This window comes from Emys orbicularis, chromosome 2 (genome assembly GCF_028017835.1).
Source record: "Emys orbicularis isolate rEmyOrb1 chromosome 2, rEmyOrb1.hap1, whole genome shotgun sequence".
Classification (NCBI taxonomy): domain Eukaryota; kingdom Metazoa; phylum Chordata; order Testudines; family Emydidae; genus Emys; species Emys orbicularis.
In genome coordinates this window covers 22683203-22697353 of record NC_088684.1, presented here as the reverse complement: position 1 = coordinate 22697353, position 14151 = coordinate 22683203, and the positions used below count along the sequence as shown (strand labels likewise).

Below are 14151 nucleotides of genomic sequence, written 5' to 3'. Positions count from 1 at the left end.
ACGTGGCTGCTGCCATATGGCTGAGCAGCTGGAGGCATGTCTTGGCTGAGATCGGTGGGCTGTTTCTCACAATGGATACGAGGTTGACTATTGTAGAAATCTGTGAGCTGAAAGGAAGGCTCTGGCCTGTATTGCATCCCGGTGTGCCGCAATAAACTCCAGATGTTGTACTGGTGACTGTGTCGATTTTTGTATGTTTATTTGAAGGCTGAGGTTTGAGAAAAGGTCCATTATCTTTCATATGGCATGAATTGCATTGGATTCGGATGAGCCTTGAGAAGACCGTCACCTAAGTATGGGAATATGCCTTGTTTGCATAGGTAGGCTGCACTGTGAGGACTGTGGAGAATACTCGGGGGGCTGTAGAGAGTCCAAAGGGTAGTACAGTAGAACCTCAGTTACAAACACCTCAGGAAGGGAGGTTGTTAGTGAACAAAACGTTATGGTTGTTCTTTCAAAAGTTTACAATTGAACATTGACTTAATACAGCTTTGAAACTTTACTATGAAGAAAAATGCTGCTCTCCCCCCCCCCCCTTTTAAAAGTAGTTTACTTTTAACACAATACTACTCTGTATTTCTATCATCTTTTTTGGTCTCTGCTGCTGCCTGATTGTGTATTTCCAGTTCCAAATGAGGCATGTGGTTGACTGGTCAGTTTGTAACTCTGGTGTTCATATCTCGGAGATTCTACTGTACCTTGAATTGGAAATGATCAGTCTCCAGGATGAATCTGAGGAATAGTCTGTGAGCAAGGTGTACAATGATGTGAAAATACATGTCTTGGAGGTCAAAGGCTGAGAATCAGTCCCCCTGTTCCAGTGCTGGGATAATGGTTGATAGTGTAACCATCTTGAAGCATTGCAGTTTGATGAACTTGTTGAGATTTTGTAAGATTAGGATCGGTCTCCATCCTCTGGATTTCTTTTTGATCAGAAAACAGTGGGAATAAAAACCTTTCCCTCTGTGTTGGGGGATTAGACCGGTTCTATGGCTCCCAGTCACAGAAGGTGATTTATTTCTTCTCGTAGAAGGTGTTTGTTAAAAGAGTCCCTGAAGAGGGATGCAGAGGAGTGGTGGGAGGGATTGGAATGGATTACACTTCGTTGATTATTTCCAGGACTCGCTTGTCCTAAGTGATTTGACCCCATGATGGATAAAAGGGGGCTAAATGGTCCCCAAACTGGTGGGTTGTTAAAGATGGCTGCAGCAACTGGAACAGGGGAGGCTTCTCGGGGCCTCGACCAAACTTTCAAAATTGTTGTTTAGAGAGTTGCATGAGAGGTAGATCCTTGAGGCGGCATTTGTCTGCGCTTCGGTGAGGGTCTCTGTCATCTCTGTTGTATGTCATACTGACGATCAGGGGTGAAAGGTGGAGGTCGGGATCTCTAGGTATGCTGGTATTTCACCCGACATCTCTTCGGCACTGGTGTATATATGCCGAGAAAGCAGAGAGAGTCACTCTGGAGCCCTTTCGAGAATGTAGGGACTCATTCTTGCATTCGGCATATAGCTTGGAACCCTCAAGGGTAGCTCTTCCACTGTACTCTGCACCTCTTTAGGGAATCCAAAGAGGTGAAGCCATGACGCTCTTCTCATTACCATGGCTGTTGCGATGGAGTGAGCAGCCTTATATGCAGAATCCAGGGAAGTTTGTAGTGCCATGCGGGCCAGAAGATGTCCTTCAGACATGAATGCCTGGAATTGCTCCTTCTTATCTGGCAGATGTAGACAGAAGTCCTGTATTTCAGAATAGTTAATATTATTGTATTTGGCCAGGAGAGCCTCATAATGGGTGATACAAACCTGGAGTATCGCAGAAGAACATGCTTTGTGACCGAACAAGTCTAGTTGCGTCCAGACCCTGTTGTGGGGGCGTTGTCCTGGGGTGGTGGACTCCTTTCTTGTGTACTGCATTGATGGCCAGGGAGTTTGGAATAGGATAGGGAAAAAATTTCTAGATCCTAACGGGGACATGGTATTTTTTGTCCACTCACTTGCAGGTTGGTGGGATGGACAATGGAGTCTACCAGAGCACCTTGACAGGGTCTAACAGAGCCTCATTAATAGGGAGGGCTATCTTCGCCAATGTGGAGGCGTGTAGGATATCGAGCAGCCTGTGTTTTTGCTTTCGACTTCCCCAGTGGGATCTGGAAAAATTCTGCAATTCTGTGGAATAGTTCTTGAAAGTGTCTGAAATCTACTGATGTAGGAGATGGTAGCACGATGGTCCTCATCAAGGAAAGTGAAGTGGTGGTGTAAGTTCTTCCTCCGTTTCTTCCTGTTGTTCCTCCATTGGTACTGGATCGACGTGGTCAAGAGATAGATGAGAATGGCGATCATGCGTGTTTCTGGCTCTGCTCTATGGGTGTTTTGGGAAACTGCGCCCTGTACATAACCCATGGATCCCAGTAGCGCCAATGTGGAAGAATTGGCATGTGGGGTTGCATCCATGGGGGACTGTACCAGGGTCCTGGTTTGGTTCCAGGCTCTGGATAACGTGGACGAGCAGAGGATTGTCTGTGTAGGTGTTCTGGAAATGTGGGTAGAATGGAGTACTCTTCATCTTCTTCCTCCTCGCTGGGGAAGGGTGGAACGGTTTTCGGTGGTGAAGGGGAGTAGTGTTGTGACTCCGGGGAAGAGGCATGAGCTATCAGGAGCTTGCTACAGAGAAGCGGAGACTCAGGCGTATCAGAGATGACCAAGTCCCATGGATATCTGTACTCCTGTGGAGCAGACAGGAGCAATCGGCACCGGTGGTTGTCTGGAAAGTGAAGGAACTATCAGCGCCAAGGGTGGGGTGTATTCCCTTGAGCGGCCAGTAGATGGTATAGATGGTTTGCCTGGTGCCGAGAGCCTCATTGGTGCCAAGGACTTGGTCGGGCTGAAGCACCCAAGGTTGTCTTGGATGAGGCACTTGGTACTGTTTCAGAAGCTCTTGCACTGTGGTTCTTGGTCCCGAGAGACAGTGTGTCCATCTGTGGTCCTGCTCATTTAGGATCCTTGGACTTCTGTTTATCTCCAGTACCATATGTACCCAGACAGTCATGGGAGCTAAGTTTCACCTCTGATGATGTTGAGGCTACTGACCTCATAAGAGATGGCTTTCTCTGAGGCAGCTCCTTGGAAGGCGATGTAGTGGCCTGTTTCTTCCTGTCTGAGCAGGAAAGAGGATTTCTGAGTGGGGTTCAGCTGATGACCAAGCCAAACGTGAGAGCTGCGCTGGAGAGGTATCAGGGCTGGGGTCTGAAGCTGGCCACAGAGAACTTTCCATGAGAAGACGTTTCAGTCTGAGTTCACAGTCCTTTCGGGCCCAGGTGGTCAAGCTGATGCAGCAGGTGCACTTCTATGCAACGTGGCCCTCACTGAGATAGTGGATGCACTGTGAGTTACACTTCGCTCTGGGAAAGATTTCCCGAAAAGAGAGGCACCTCTTGAACCTGAGGGATCCCAGCACAGTCCCAAGAGGGGTGGGGGAGAGCTCTCATTTTGGGAGGACGGGAAACACAGAAGCATAAGGTAATGGGGAGGGAAGAGTAATTGAAATATATAATTTTTTTTTTTAAAGGGGAGAAAATTAATGGAAATGGCTAATAACTACTAATGTAAAGTAAGTTAATGAGAGAATCTCTAAAAGTTAAGGAGGTAGAAGGGCTCTGCTCCTGATTGGTCCCAGACCAAAGGCTGTTGAGAAGGAACTTGAGGGTGGTTGGACCGCACAGTGCTATATATTGATGCCGCCCATGGTGCAAGACAGGGCCCAATGGGCACTGCTATCAAAGATCTCCAATCTCAGGCACAGAAGGTGCTGCCGCACCTACAGCGGAGCACCCATAGGGACACTACTCAAAGAAGAATTTAAGTATTTTAATGCTAGACCTGTCTTGACAAGTCACAGGTTTGCTATTCGATTTAAAAAGCATTAAAAGTTAATTATGCAATAGCATTCACAAAATGTTATCATTATGTGGGGAGAATTCTTATACGTTATTAAATTATATGTGGTGACAAACAAAATAAGCACTTTACAAAAACACTGAATAAGACCCATTCTTTTGCACAAACAGTTTATGCCAGTGTCAAGACAAAAAATTGGGACCACTATTCAGGTAAGCGCAGATGTAGATAGATCATTAATAAGACAACCAAAATCAGAACATCTCATGGAGTAGGTGGTTTTATGGGCCGATTTGAAGAAGTGACTGCAACTGTACAAGGTTTAGGAGTCTTTCTACTGGACACTTTCCAGATTGTATATGAAACTCTACCCAGAGCTACTTAACTTGCATGAAATGGAGTTTGCTTATGTCTTCCATAATGGAAGGACCCTTTGTCATGATTGAGTGCAATACCAAAGAACATAGGTGAAATCCTGGTCCCAGTTAAATGAATGGGAGTTTTGCCATTGGACTTCAGTGGGCCCAGGATTTCACAATATATCGTCTAATCTGGTTTACACCTAAATTGAACTGGAAGCTAAAAACTTATTTGTGCTTCAAGTCCTTTTCACAGCGTAGGGAAAAGGTGGTGAACATGGAACTGGTTTCCCTTCAGACATCTACAGCTTATGCTCCCACATTCATTTGCTTATTTTGCAGCTGTTTAGTCATTCTTGTTTGGGGTTACAGTGAAAAGCGGAGACTTGCATTACAAGGAGTATTATGGCTCATGCTTGGGGGAGGAGAGGAGGGAAAGGTCATGGCAGGGAAGAAAAGGATTAAGGCTGTCTCCAACTGAAAGAAAGATTTGAGAAGTCTTCAGAAACTGTTAAAATGGAAAATTTTGTTTTAAGTATGGACATGCTTGGTCAAGTTGTGAAAACTCTTATTAAGAGACTACTTGCCATTAGAAAGGAAAGGTGAGCTGGAATCCACAGGCATAGCAGGTATCTTCATTTTTTCACTACACTCAAGATCCAATTTCTTACATTCAGATATGGAGCTCTGCTTTGGCATCACATAATAGTAAGATGGAGCATATTTTGAAGAGCTGCAACCTTGAAATGAAAAACAGTTATACAGTAAAGGATTGTCTGTTTCTTGATACAGATATTTAGACAAACTTTATTATCCCTGGCATTAAACACACACCTCTTTTCTTGCGAGACTCCTGAATTTCTTCACACAGTTGTTCAAAGTCTTCATCCATTTCTTCCTTGACTATTGCATATGCTGTATCTCTCAGAGTACAGGCTCTATGTCTGATGAGACGATCTGAAAGTTATGGACAGAACTAAATACTTTCCAACAATGTTCTTTGCTTTTATCACAGACAAAAGTTCAGCTCTTCGCTATTAATTACATTTGTGTTTTGAAAAGATTGTTTCAGTTTATAATTTTAGCATAACATATTATGTAATAGGGTGACATAGAAAGGATAGCAAAAATTAAACCAGAAGAAAATGCTAAATATCAGTTTAAATTAGCATCAGATAATTCAGGCCCAAAGTTTAATACAACAATACTTAAAATCTAGTGAGCAATGTTCCCCAGTGGACATTTAAGTTATTTAATCCACAGTATTAAAGCTACAGTATTGTTACACTATACATTTTTAAAGGTTGTTTACAGTAATGGAATAAAATGAATCCTCACCTCCTGGGTCTCTATCTGGATTGTACTCTAAAGCATTGCTACAGATTAGATCAATATCTCTCAGATAGTCTCTTGCAGTCAGATATTGGTGCAGGTCAATTTTACAGATAACTGTTGAAAGATCCATTGGCTGTTTGATAACTGTGACATAATCGGGTACCTACAAATGAAATATAAAAATGTGTTCAAAAGCTTTGTAATTAAACTTTCTTCACAGCTGACAAATTAAGGATCATACACCCTCAGTTAAATGAGTTGCCCCAAACAATGCTGAGTATATATGCTGTTTGTCTGCAGAAGTTATTCAGATTTACTATGAGGTTTCTTGAAAATGGAAGTTTTGATATCATGTTATATACAGTTTCCAAGTTCTTATTTACACTGAAGATGAAATCTGGTGTTATTTTACCATATATTCTTGTTGTATTGTAATGGTTTCCTCGTTACTTATTTCTAAATAACCTATAGTTGGCATCTAATTGAGATGCAGCATATTTAATCTGACATTTTCTTTATCAAACATTCAAAGTTTTAACCCTTCTCTCCCTCTAACTATATTTCTAAGTTCAATTTTCTTCTGTCAAGAGTTGCAAGTGGTTCCCATCATTTCATAATGTAAAAAACCCAAAAAACTAAACCAATTACCTTCATCGCCCTTGAGGGAAACTAGATATTGTACTACCTAGCTCAGCAATGAGATTTCTCCTCAGCTTCTCTCATAGACTCTAAGGCCAGAAAGGACCATAACGATCATTTAGGCGGACCTCCTGCACAAAAACCTTACCCACCCACTCTTGTAATAGAGGACTCAGAACCTCTGGTTAAGTTACTGAAGTCCTCAATCTTTATTTGAAGATTTCAAGTTACTGAGAATCCACAACTTACTCTAGTTTAAGCCAGCAAATGACCCAGGCCCCACTCACAGAGGAAGGTGAAACCCCCCAAGGTTTCTGCCAATCTGACCTAGGGGGAAATTCATTCCTGACCCCAAATATGGTAATCAGTTAGACTCTGAGCATATGGGCAGGACCTACTATACACCTGGGAAAGAATACTCTGTACTAACTCAGAGCCCTCCCCATCTAGTGTCTCATCTCCAGCCGTTGGGGATGGGGATATTTGCTAACAGCAGTCACAGATAGGCCATATGCTATTGTAGACATCTCATCATACTATCCCCTCCATAAACTCATTAAGCAGTCTTGAAACAAGTTGTTTTTTGCTCCCAATACTCCCCTTAGAAGGCTGTTTCAGAACTTCACTCTTCTGATAGTTAGAAATCTTAATCTAGTTTCAAGCCTAAACTTATTAATGGCCAGTGTATATCCATTTGTTCTTGTGCCAACATTGGCCCTTAACTTAAATAACTCCTCTCCCTCCCTGGTATTTATCCATCTCATGTATTTATAGACAGCAACCACATCTCTCCCCTCAGCCTTCATTTGTCCTCTTATAAGGTAGGTTTTCTATTCCTCTGATCAACCTAGTAGCCCTTTTCTGAACCTGTTTGAAGTTTGAATTAATCTTTTTTAAACATGGGAGACCCAGAGCTGCACACAGTATTCCAGATGAGATATCACCAGTGCCTTGTAATACTTCCTTATCTCTACTGGAAATCTCTCATCTGATGCATCCTAGGATTCCATCAGCCCTTTTCACAGCCGCATCAGACTGGAAGCTCATAGTTATTCTGTAATTGACTAATACACCCATGTCTTTCTCCTCTGTTACTTCCAACTGATACATCCCCAGCTTATAGTACAAATCCTTGTTGTGAGTCTCTAAGTGCATATCCCATCTGGAACATGTTCCTGGGGGAATTCTGCGCCATTGTGCAATGCAGAATTTGTGCAGAAATTAATGTTATGTGCAGAATTTCCTTTTCCTCCTGCAGAAATGGGCTGCAGAGCTCCTGGTTGCCACTAGGGGACACTGGACCAGGCAGAGCCTAGCTCACGAATAGACAACACTGCTGGGGGCAGGGTGAGGTACCCGTAGGGTTGCCTGCAGCTGCAGTACTCCAGCACACCCTTAAGGAAGGGGGCAGCGTGCAGGAAACTCCCTACAAGCCTGGGACCCAGCATCAGGCTGTTTCTCCTTCTGGATCCTGAGCTGGGGGTGGGGTGGGGGGGAAGGGGTTGGTTTGCAGGTGTCTGGGCTGGGGGGGGGCAGGTTGGCTCTGGGGGGGGTGGACAGTTCAGGTGTCTGGGCTGGGGGGCACCCCACAGCTGGGCTCTGGAGGGATAGGGTGTGTGGGTGTCTGGTCCCCCTGCTGGGCTCGGAGAGGGAGGGGGCAGAGAAACAGGAACTAGGTTGTCGTAGGGGTTTCCTTAACTCTCTACTCCTGGGGGAATTTTTTTCTTCTCTGTATTGTTACAGGCATAACTGCTGATAGGTATTTTTGAAATAAATTACAAAATAATTGAAACTAGTGTGATTATAGTGTTATTTTGAGAAATAAAACATGCAGAATTTTAAAATATTGTGCACAGAATTCCCCCAGGGGTAGGAATTGTATCAAACACCTTACTGAAATCCAGGTAGATTAGATCTATTGCATTTTCTTTGTCTAGAAAATAGATTATCTTCTCAAAGAAAGATCAGGTGATCTGACATGACCTACCTTTTGTAAAATCATGTTGTATTTTATCCTAGTTACCATTTACCTCTATGTTCTTAGCTACTTTCTCTTTCAAAATTTGTTCCAAGACCTTGCATACAACTCAGGTCAAATTAATGAGCCTGTATTTTCCCACATAACCCCACCCCCCTTTCTTAAATGTAGGTACTACATTTGCAATTCTCCAGTCCTAGGGTACAACTCTTGAGTTTACAGACTCATTAAAAATCCTTGCTACTAGGCTTGCAATTTCACATGCCAGTTCCTTTAATATTCTTGGATGCAGATTATCTGGGCCACTCAACTTGGTCCCATTAAGCTGCTTGAGCTTGACTTCCACCTCAGATATGGTGATTTCTACCTCTATATCCTCAGTCCCATTAGCCACCCTGCCACTGTCCCCATGCATTATTATTAAAAACTGAGGCCAAATATTTGTTTAGCTGTTGAGCCATGCCGAGGTTATCTTTAATCTCTACCCCCTCTGTGCATAGCAGTCACACTTCTTCCTGGTTTGCTTTTTATTTACAAGGCTAAAGAATCTTTTACTATAGGTTTTAATTTCCTTTGCAAGGTCCAACTCTGTTTGGCTTTTAGCAATTCTCATTTTCCCCCTACATTTTCTGATCTCCAAGTAGTAGCCTTCCTTTCTCTCCTACTTCCTCCATTAGAGTTGGAGCATTACTGATGTTCTTCATGGTGCTCAGTAGTCCTTAAACTATGCTCCTCTCTCCCTGAAGCATGTACATATCTGAAGAGTGCTAAGCCATTTGTAGTCCATCTTCCAGGGAAAAAAGGTAATACGGTCAACTTGTATCCTCAGTGAGACAAAATAGCCACAACTTGTCATTTATTACCTGCTGAGTTTTGGTCCAAAGCAACTCTGGAATTCTGTGTCCACTGTTCTCTTACGTAATATTGCGCTATCTTTCTTTAGCAAAGATCTGGATATATTAGACCCACATATAACTTTGAAGAATGCAACGTTTGTCCCTAGTATCAGAAAGTTACTATTTGGACTCTATTCAGTCCTTAAAATCACAGTTGCCATTTGAAAACACTGCACTTGCTGCTGAACTTTGAACATGCTAAAACAGAGAGTGTAGTCTTAACACTTCTGTTGACTGCTGGTTCCACTCTTGTTCCCACAGAAATGACTTATGGCCTACTAAAAGTGAGGAAAGCTTTAAGTTTTCTTTTTAACTAAGAACAGTATTAACAACTCTCTTCTAAATAAAGAAAACTATATTCTTTTTACTGCTGTTACATACATGCCTACATGAAAACCTTTCTGCTGATCAAACCGTGGTGGCAACCAATTTGAGTTTCAAAAAGGCAAGGAAGGGTCTTTTACTGAATGCTAAACGTTTAGCTCAACCTTAACTTTACCTCATCTAGGTCAACGGGTTTTGTAAATGCTCTGAAACGTTTGTCAATGGCAAGTCTGTGTGTAACATTCCTCAAGAAAATCCTAAGTTCACGTAATGTATCCTCCTCTTGCTCCTCAAGCCGTTTCACCTCCTCGACTGTCAACTGTCGTGGCTCAGGCGGTGGTGCTATTGGAAGGACTTCTAAGGCCTGCAAAACTTAAGTCAAACAGAGGATTTAAGCCAATTTACAGGGTTTAGTTTTTCAATCAATGCATTCTGCAACACTCCAATATTTATTTTAGTGACGGTAGAGCACAGCTGGTAAAATGATGTTTGTAGCACATCCTAACCTGCTTTCTTTTTTGATACAGGAGGCTTAGCAGCTTGATTCAGAATTAAATCTTCAAAAAATTTCCTTCTTTCTTCATTGTTAGGCAACTGGACATTGAAAACTTCTCCATAATCATCAACAAATAATTCCTGCACCTAAGGGGGGAAAAAGATTATTTATAAAATACAAGTCACAGGATTCCTGTGATATCACAAAAAAAGTGCATTTTATGTGCATTTTTATACTAAATTGAAGGACAAACTGAAGAGCACAATACAGAAGCATCAGTGATAAAAGAATTAGCTTCTTGGCTCTAGAAGGCTAGATTTCCTTAATGACTTAAAATTAGGCCTTCGTTGAAGCGGCCACATGTGGAATATGAAATAAATTCATTTCACTTGGCCCCCCAAACTGAAGACTGTTGTATTAAAGTGCGTCACTGAACTGCAGACTGCACTACACCAACAGCTAAGTAGGAAACAACTGGGGGTTCTGCACTAATGTAGATTTTTTTTTTTAAAGTTATTTTTTTTTAAATCATAAATTGATATTTTTAATTACATGTTACTAATTTTTACTTTTTCTCCATGTCAGAGAAATTAAATTGCTAATGTGGACATTTTGTACTTGTTTCTTTAGTTTCCTAATCTGTAGAAATTCAGATTCTACATAAAGATATTTCTTCTACTAAAGAGAGAATTCTAAGTATGAAACATTTTCGCTGAAAGACAAATCCAGGGCATCATCATCTGTGAGATCACCACAAACTCAAAAAGACAACATTGATAAGCAAATGGCCTGTACTATATTTGTAACCTACACCACCTTCTACAAGTCAAGAAAGCTGAAATATTTCAACAAGGTTGTAGTCTTCCATCAGGGTTTGCTGTAATAAGTAATACGATTTTTGGCCATGATATTGACAACACATATACACATGCTTAACTTTAAGCACATAAGTAGTCCCCTTGAAGCTGATACAATTGTTTATATGAGTAATGTTCCATACCTATCTGAGTGTTTTCAGGGTCAGGGCCTTAATTTTCAATATTTTGGTTGTCTCTCCTATAGCAGCAGTTTTATAAAATTCAAGTAGGCTACCCTACCAGTAGGGGCATTAAAACAAAAACAGCATTTCTAATTCTGTTCCTTAAAAAATTTAAATTGAAAGTTGCAATAGCACAGGTTTTCAAATTAGTTCACAAAACCTCAACATGATTTAAATCAATGACAGAAAAACTACAAGTGATTTAAAGCTTCTTGACTTAAGTCACTGTACCCTGTTTGGTATTCAAGATTTGGTAGGCTCCTTGGAATTTTGTTATCCAGAAGACATTTGGGTCTTTTAGTACTGGGAAGGGGATGCATTTCCTTTGAGTAGGGCAGATGCAACTTTACGTTTAGCGAATGTCTGAAAAAGTTATCTTTGCCTCCTCACTAATCCCAGACAGCAATTAGCTTCTCAATTCACTTTGTCCAATATATACCACTACAGCACATCCAAGAACAATAGATAAGCACATTAGTATGATGATTCTGGTAAAACCTGTACTGGAATAGTTTATACTGATATTTTTAAACTGTCATTAGACTTCAATGCTAACACTACATTGTGATGAATGGGAGGACTTTACTTCTCTGAGAGATACTGTTTCAGAGTATCTACAGGCTCAGTTAGACTTAATTACATTTGTTAACATTCGGGAGTTTTTCCTTCTCAGCTTTTAAAAACACTGATTCTGGAACACAAACATGTGGCTGCATAATCATATTGTTTATATGAGTCCTGCAATTACGGAATAAATTTTTTTTTTTGAAGTGTAAACACTCAAGTTCACTTACATAACTGCTCTCCTGATATCTACCGTGAAACAGTATTTTTCTACAAATGAAATCTACCGTAAGCAAGGATATTTCTATCTGCTTCTGCTATGTTTGCCCAAAAGATCACAATCTTGACAGATTCATAAACCACCAGAACCAGATTAATATTAAAAAGTTATTTGAATTGAAGAGATGAAGATTATATTAAATGCACTGGCAAACAGTACCTCTTCTGGTAGAGCTGCATGATGTACATCTGATGTTGCAAGCAGCAGAACTGGAGCAAATGATGGAATATTCTGTAATAATGTTGTAAATGTAGCTTTCAAAGTGAATCCAACAGTCTCCCACCATAAGTGGACATGTGGAATGTATAATATACTTGGTGCTGTTCTTTTGGCTTCATGGATCAACTAGTAAAAGAAAAGTATTGATTTGGGAATACTGAGAAACACGTGAATAGGTCAGTAATAAATAATTAAAGATCAACTAGTCACTCCTATTTCACAGTTGATATACTAAGTAAGCAACAACTGGGAAAGAACAATTCTTAATACTGAGGCAAGCTTCTGCCTTGCGTCAACTATGAAACAAACCCAGTCATAAATTACAGGTGATTTTGTATAATTTTATTAAAATTAATAATGTCTTGCCTAGAGTAGAGGGAAAAACAAAAAAAAAACCCCAGGATTGAAACCTATTTGAATATTACTATAGGCATGACTCTTCCAGAGAGAGGTAGGCCTGGTCTACACTAGGAGTTTATATCGAATTTAGCGCCGTTACATCGAATTAACCCTGCACCCGTCCACACCACGAAGCTATTTAGTTCGAAATAGAGCTCTTTTAAATTCGACTTCTGTACTCCTCGAAAACGAGAGGAGTAGCGCTAAATTCGAAATGGCAATATCGAATTAGGCTAGGTGTGGATGGAAATCGACGGTAATAGCTCCGGGAGCTATCCCACAGTGCACCACTCTGTTGACGCTCTGGACAGCACTTCGAGCTCGGATGCTCTGACCAGCCACACAGGAAAAGCCCCGGGAAAATTTGAATTCCTTTTCCTGTCTGGCCAATTTGAATCTCATTTTCTGTTTGGACAGCGTGGAGAGCTCAGCAGCACTGGCAACGATGCAGAGCTCTCCAGCAGAGATGGCCGTGCAATCTAATAGAAAGAGGGCCCCAGCATGGACTGATCGGGAAGTCTTGGATCTCATCGCTGTGTGGGGCGATGAGTCCGTGCTTTCAGAGCTGCGCTCCAAAAGAAGGAATGCAAAGATCTACGAGAAGATCTCTAAAGCCATGGCAGAGAGAGGATACAGCCGGGATGCAACGCAGTGCCGCGTGAAAATCAAGGAGCTGAGACAAGGCTACCAAAAAACCAAAGAGGCAAACCGACGCTCCGGATCCCAGCCCCACACATCACGTTTCTACGAGGCACTGCATTCCATCCTAGGTGCGGCCGCCACCACTACCCCACCAGTGACCGTGGACTCCGAGGATGGGATATTGTCCACGGCCGGTTCCTCGTCGGAAATGTTAGGTGACGGGGAAGATGAGGAAGGAGATGAGGAGGACGAGGCAGTCGACAGCGCTTGCACCGCTGATTTCCCCGACAGCCAGGAGCTCTTCATCACCCTTACCGAGATCCCCTACCAACGGTCCACAGCCCTTACCCCGGACACCGAATCAGGGGAAGGATCAAGCAGTGAGTGCTTTAAACATCTAAACATTTAATTTTAACATAACCGGAATATTTATATTGTTAAGAATGGGCTTTTCAGTCACTCATTTAAACATAGAAACTTTTATTTATAACAAAACAGGAATATTAACTATATTAGTAATTTGTTGTTCATGATTTAGTTGGCTTAGTGAACTATTTACTCCTAACTATGTATAGAAAATCAAATACTGTCCGGATATTCATGATTAGGCCACCACAGGACGCTCCACTCTGTAGTCCCGTATGCTGCACTTAAATGAAAAGACGGTCAATGTGCCCGGGAATGGACAGAGAGTCCTCCTGGGATAGCTCGGCATAGCTCTCCTGGAGGTACCGCTCAAGCATGCGGATGAGGTTCCGCGGAAGGGCGATCTTGTTCGGTCCCCCGTGGTAACACACGTTCCCACGCCATGAGTCCATCAGGTAGTCCGGGATCAATGCACGGCACAGCATGGCGGCATACGGCCCTGGCCTCTGCATGGTCTCACGAAGCATCCTTCCTCTCTCGGTCTCCGAGATCCTCATGAGTGTAATATCACACATGACGCCCTGCTTTAAATTAGGGAGGGGAATGTTAGTATTGGGACTGCTTTACAGCCACGCGGTGGAGGCGGCAGAGGGGCAGCATACAGGGATCTTTCCCGGGGACAGCCGCGAGGTGGTGGGACAGGGGCAGAGCTCATGCTT

General features: G+C 42.2%; 1 protein-coding gene across 1 annotated transcript in view; it reads right to left on the bottom strand.

Moving 5' to 3' along the window:
• ATAD2 (ATPase family AAA domain containing 2) overlaps positions 1–14151 on the bottom strand; it is a 114908-nt gene that overhangs the window by 27589 nt on the left and 73168 nt on the right. Inside the window, exons 19-24 of the mRNA XM_065400132.1 lie at positions 11966–12151; positions 9934–10069; positions 9603–9799; positions 5594–5753; positions 5090–5212; positions 4843–4995 (exon numbers count right to left, since the gene is read on the bottom strand). Coding sequence (XP_065256204.1) covers positions 4843–4995; positions 5090–5212; positions 5594–5753; positions 9603–9799; positions 9934–10069; positions 11966–12151 — 955 coding nt within the window. The remainder of the gene's footprint in view (positions 1–4842; positions 4996–5089; positions 5213–5593; positions 5754–9602; positions 9800–9933; positions 10070–11965; positions 12152–14151) is intronic.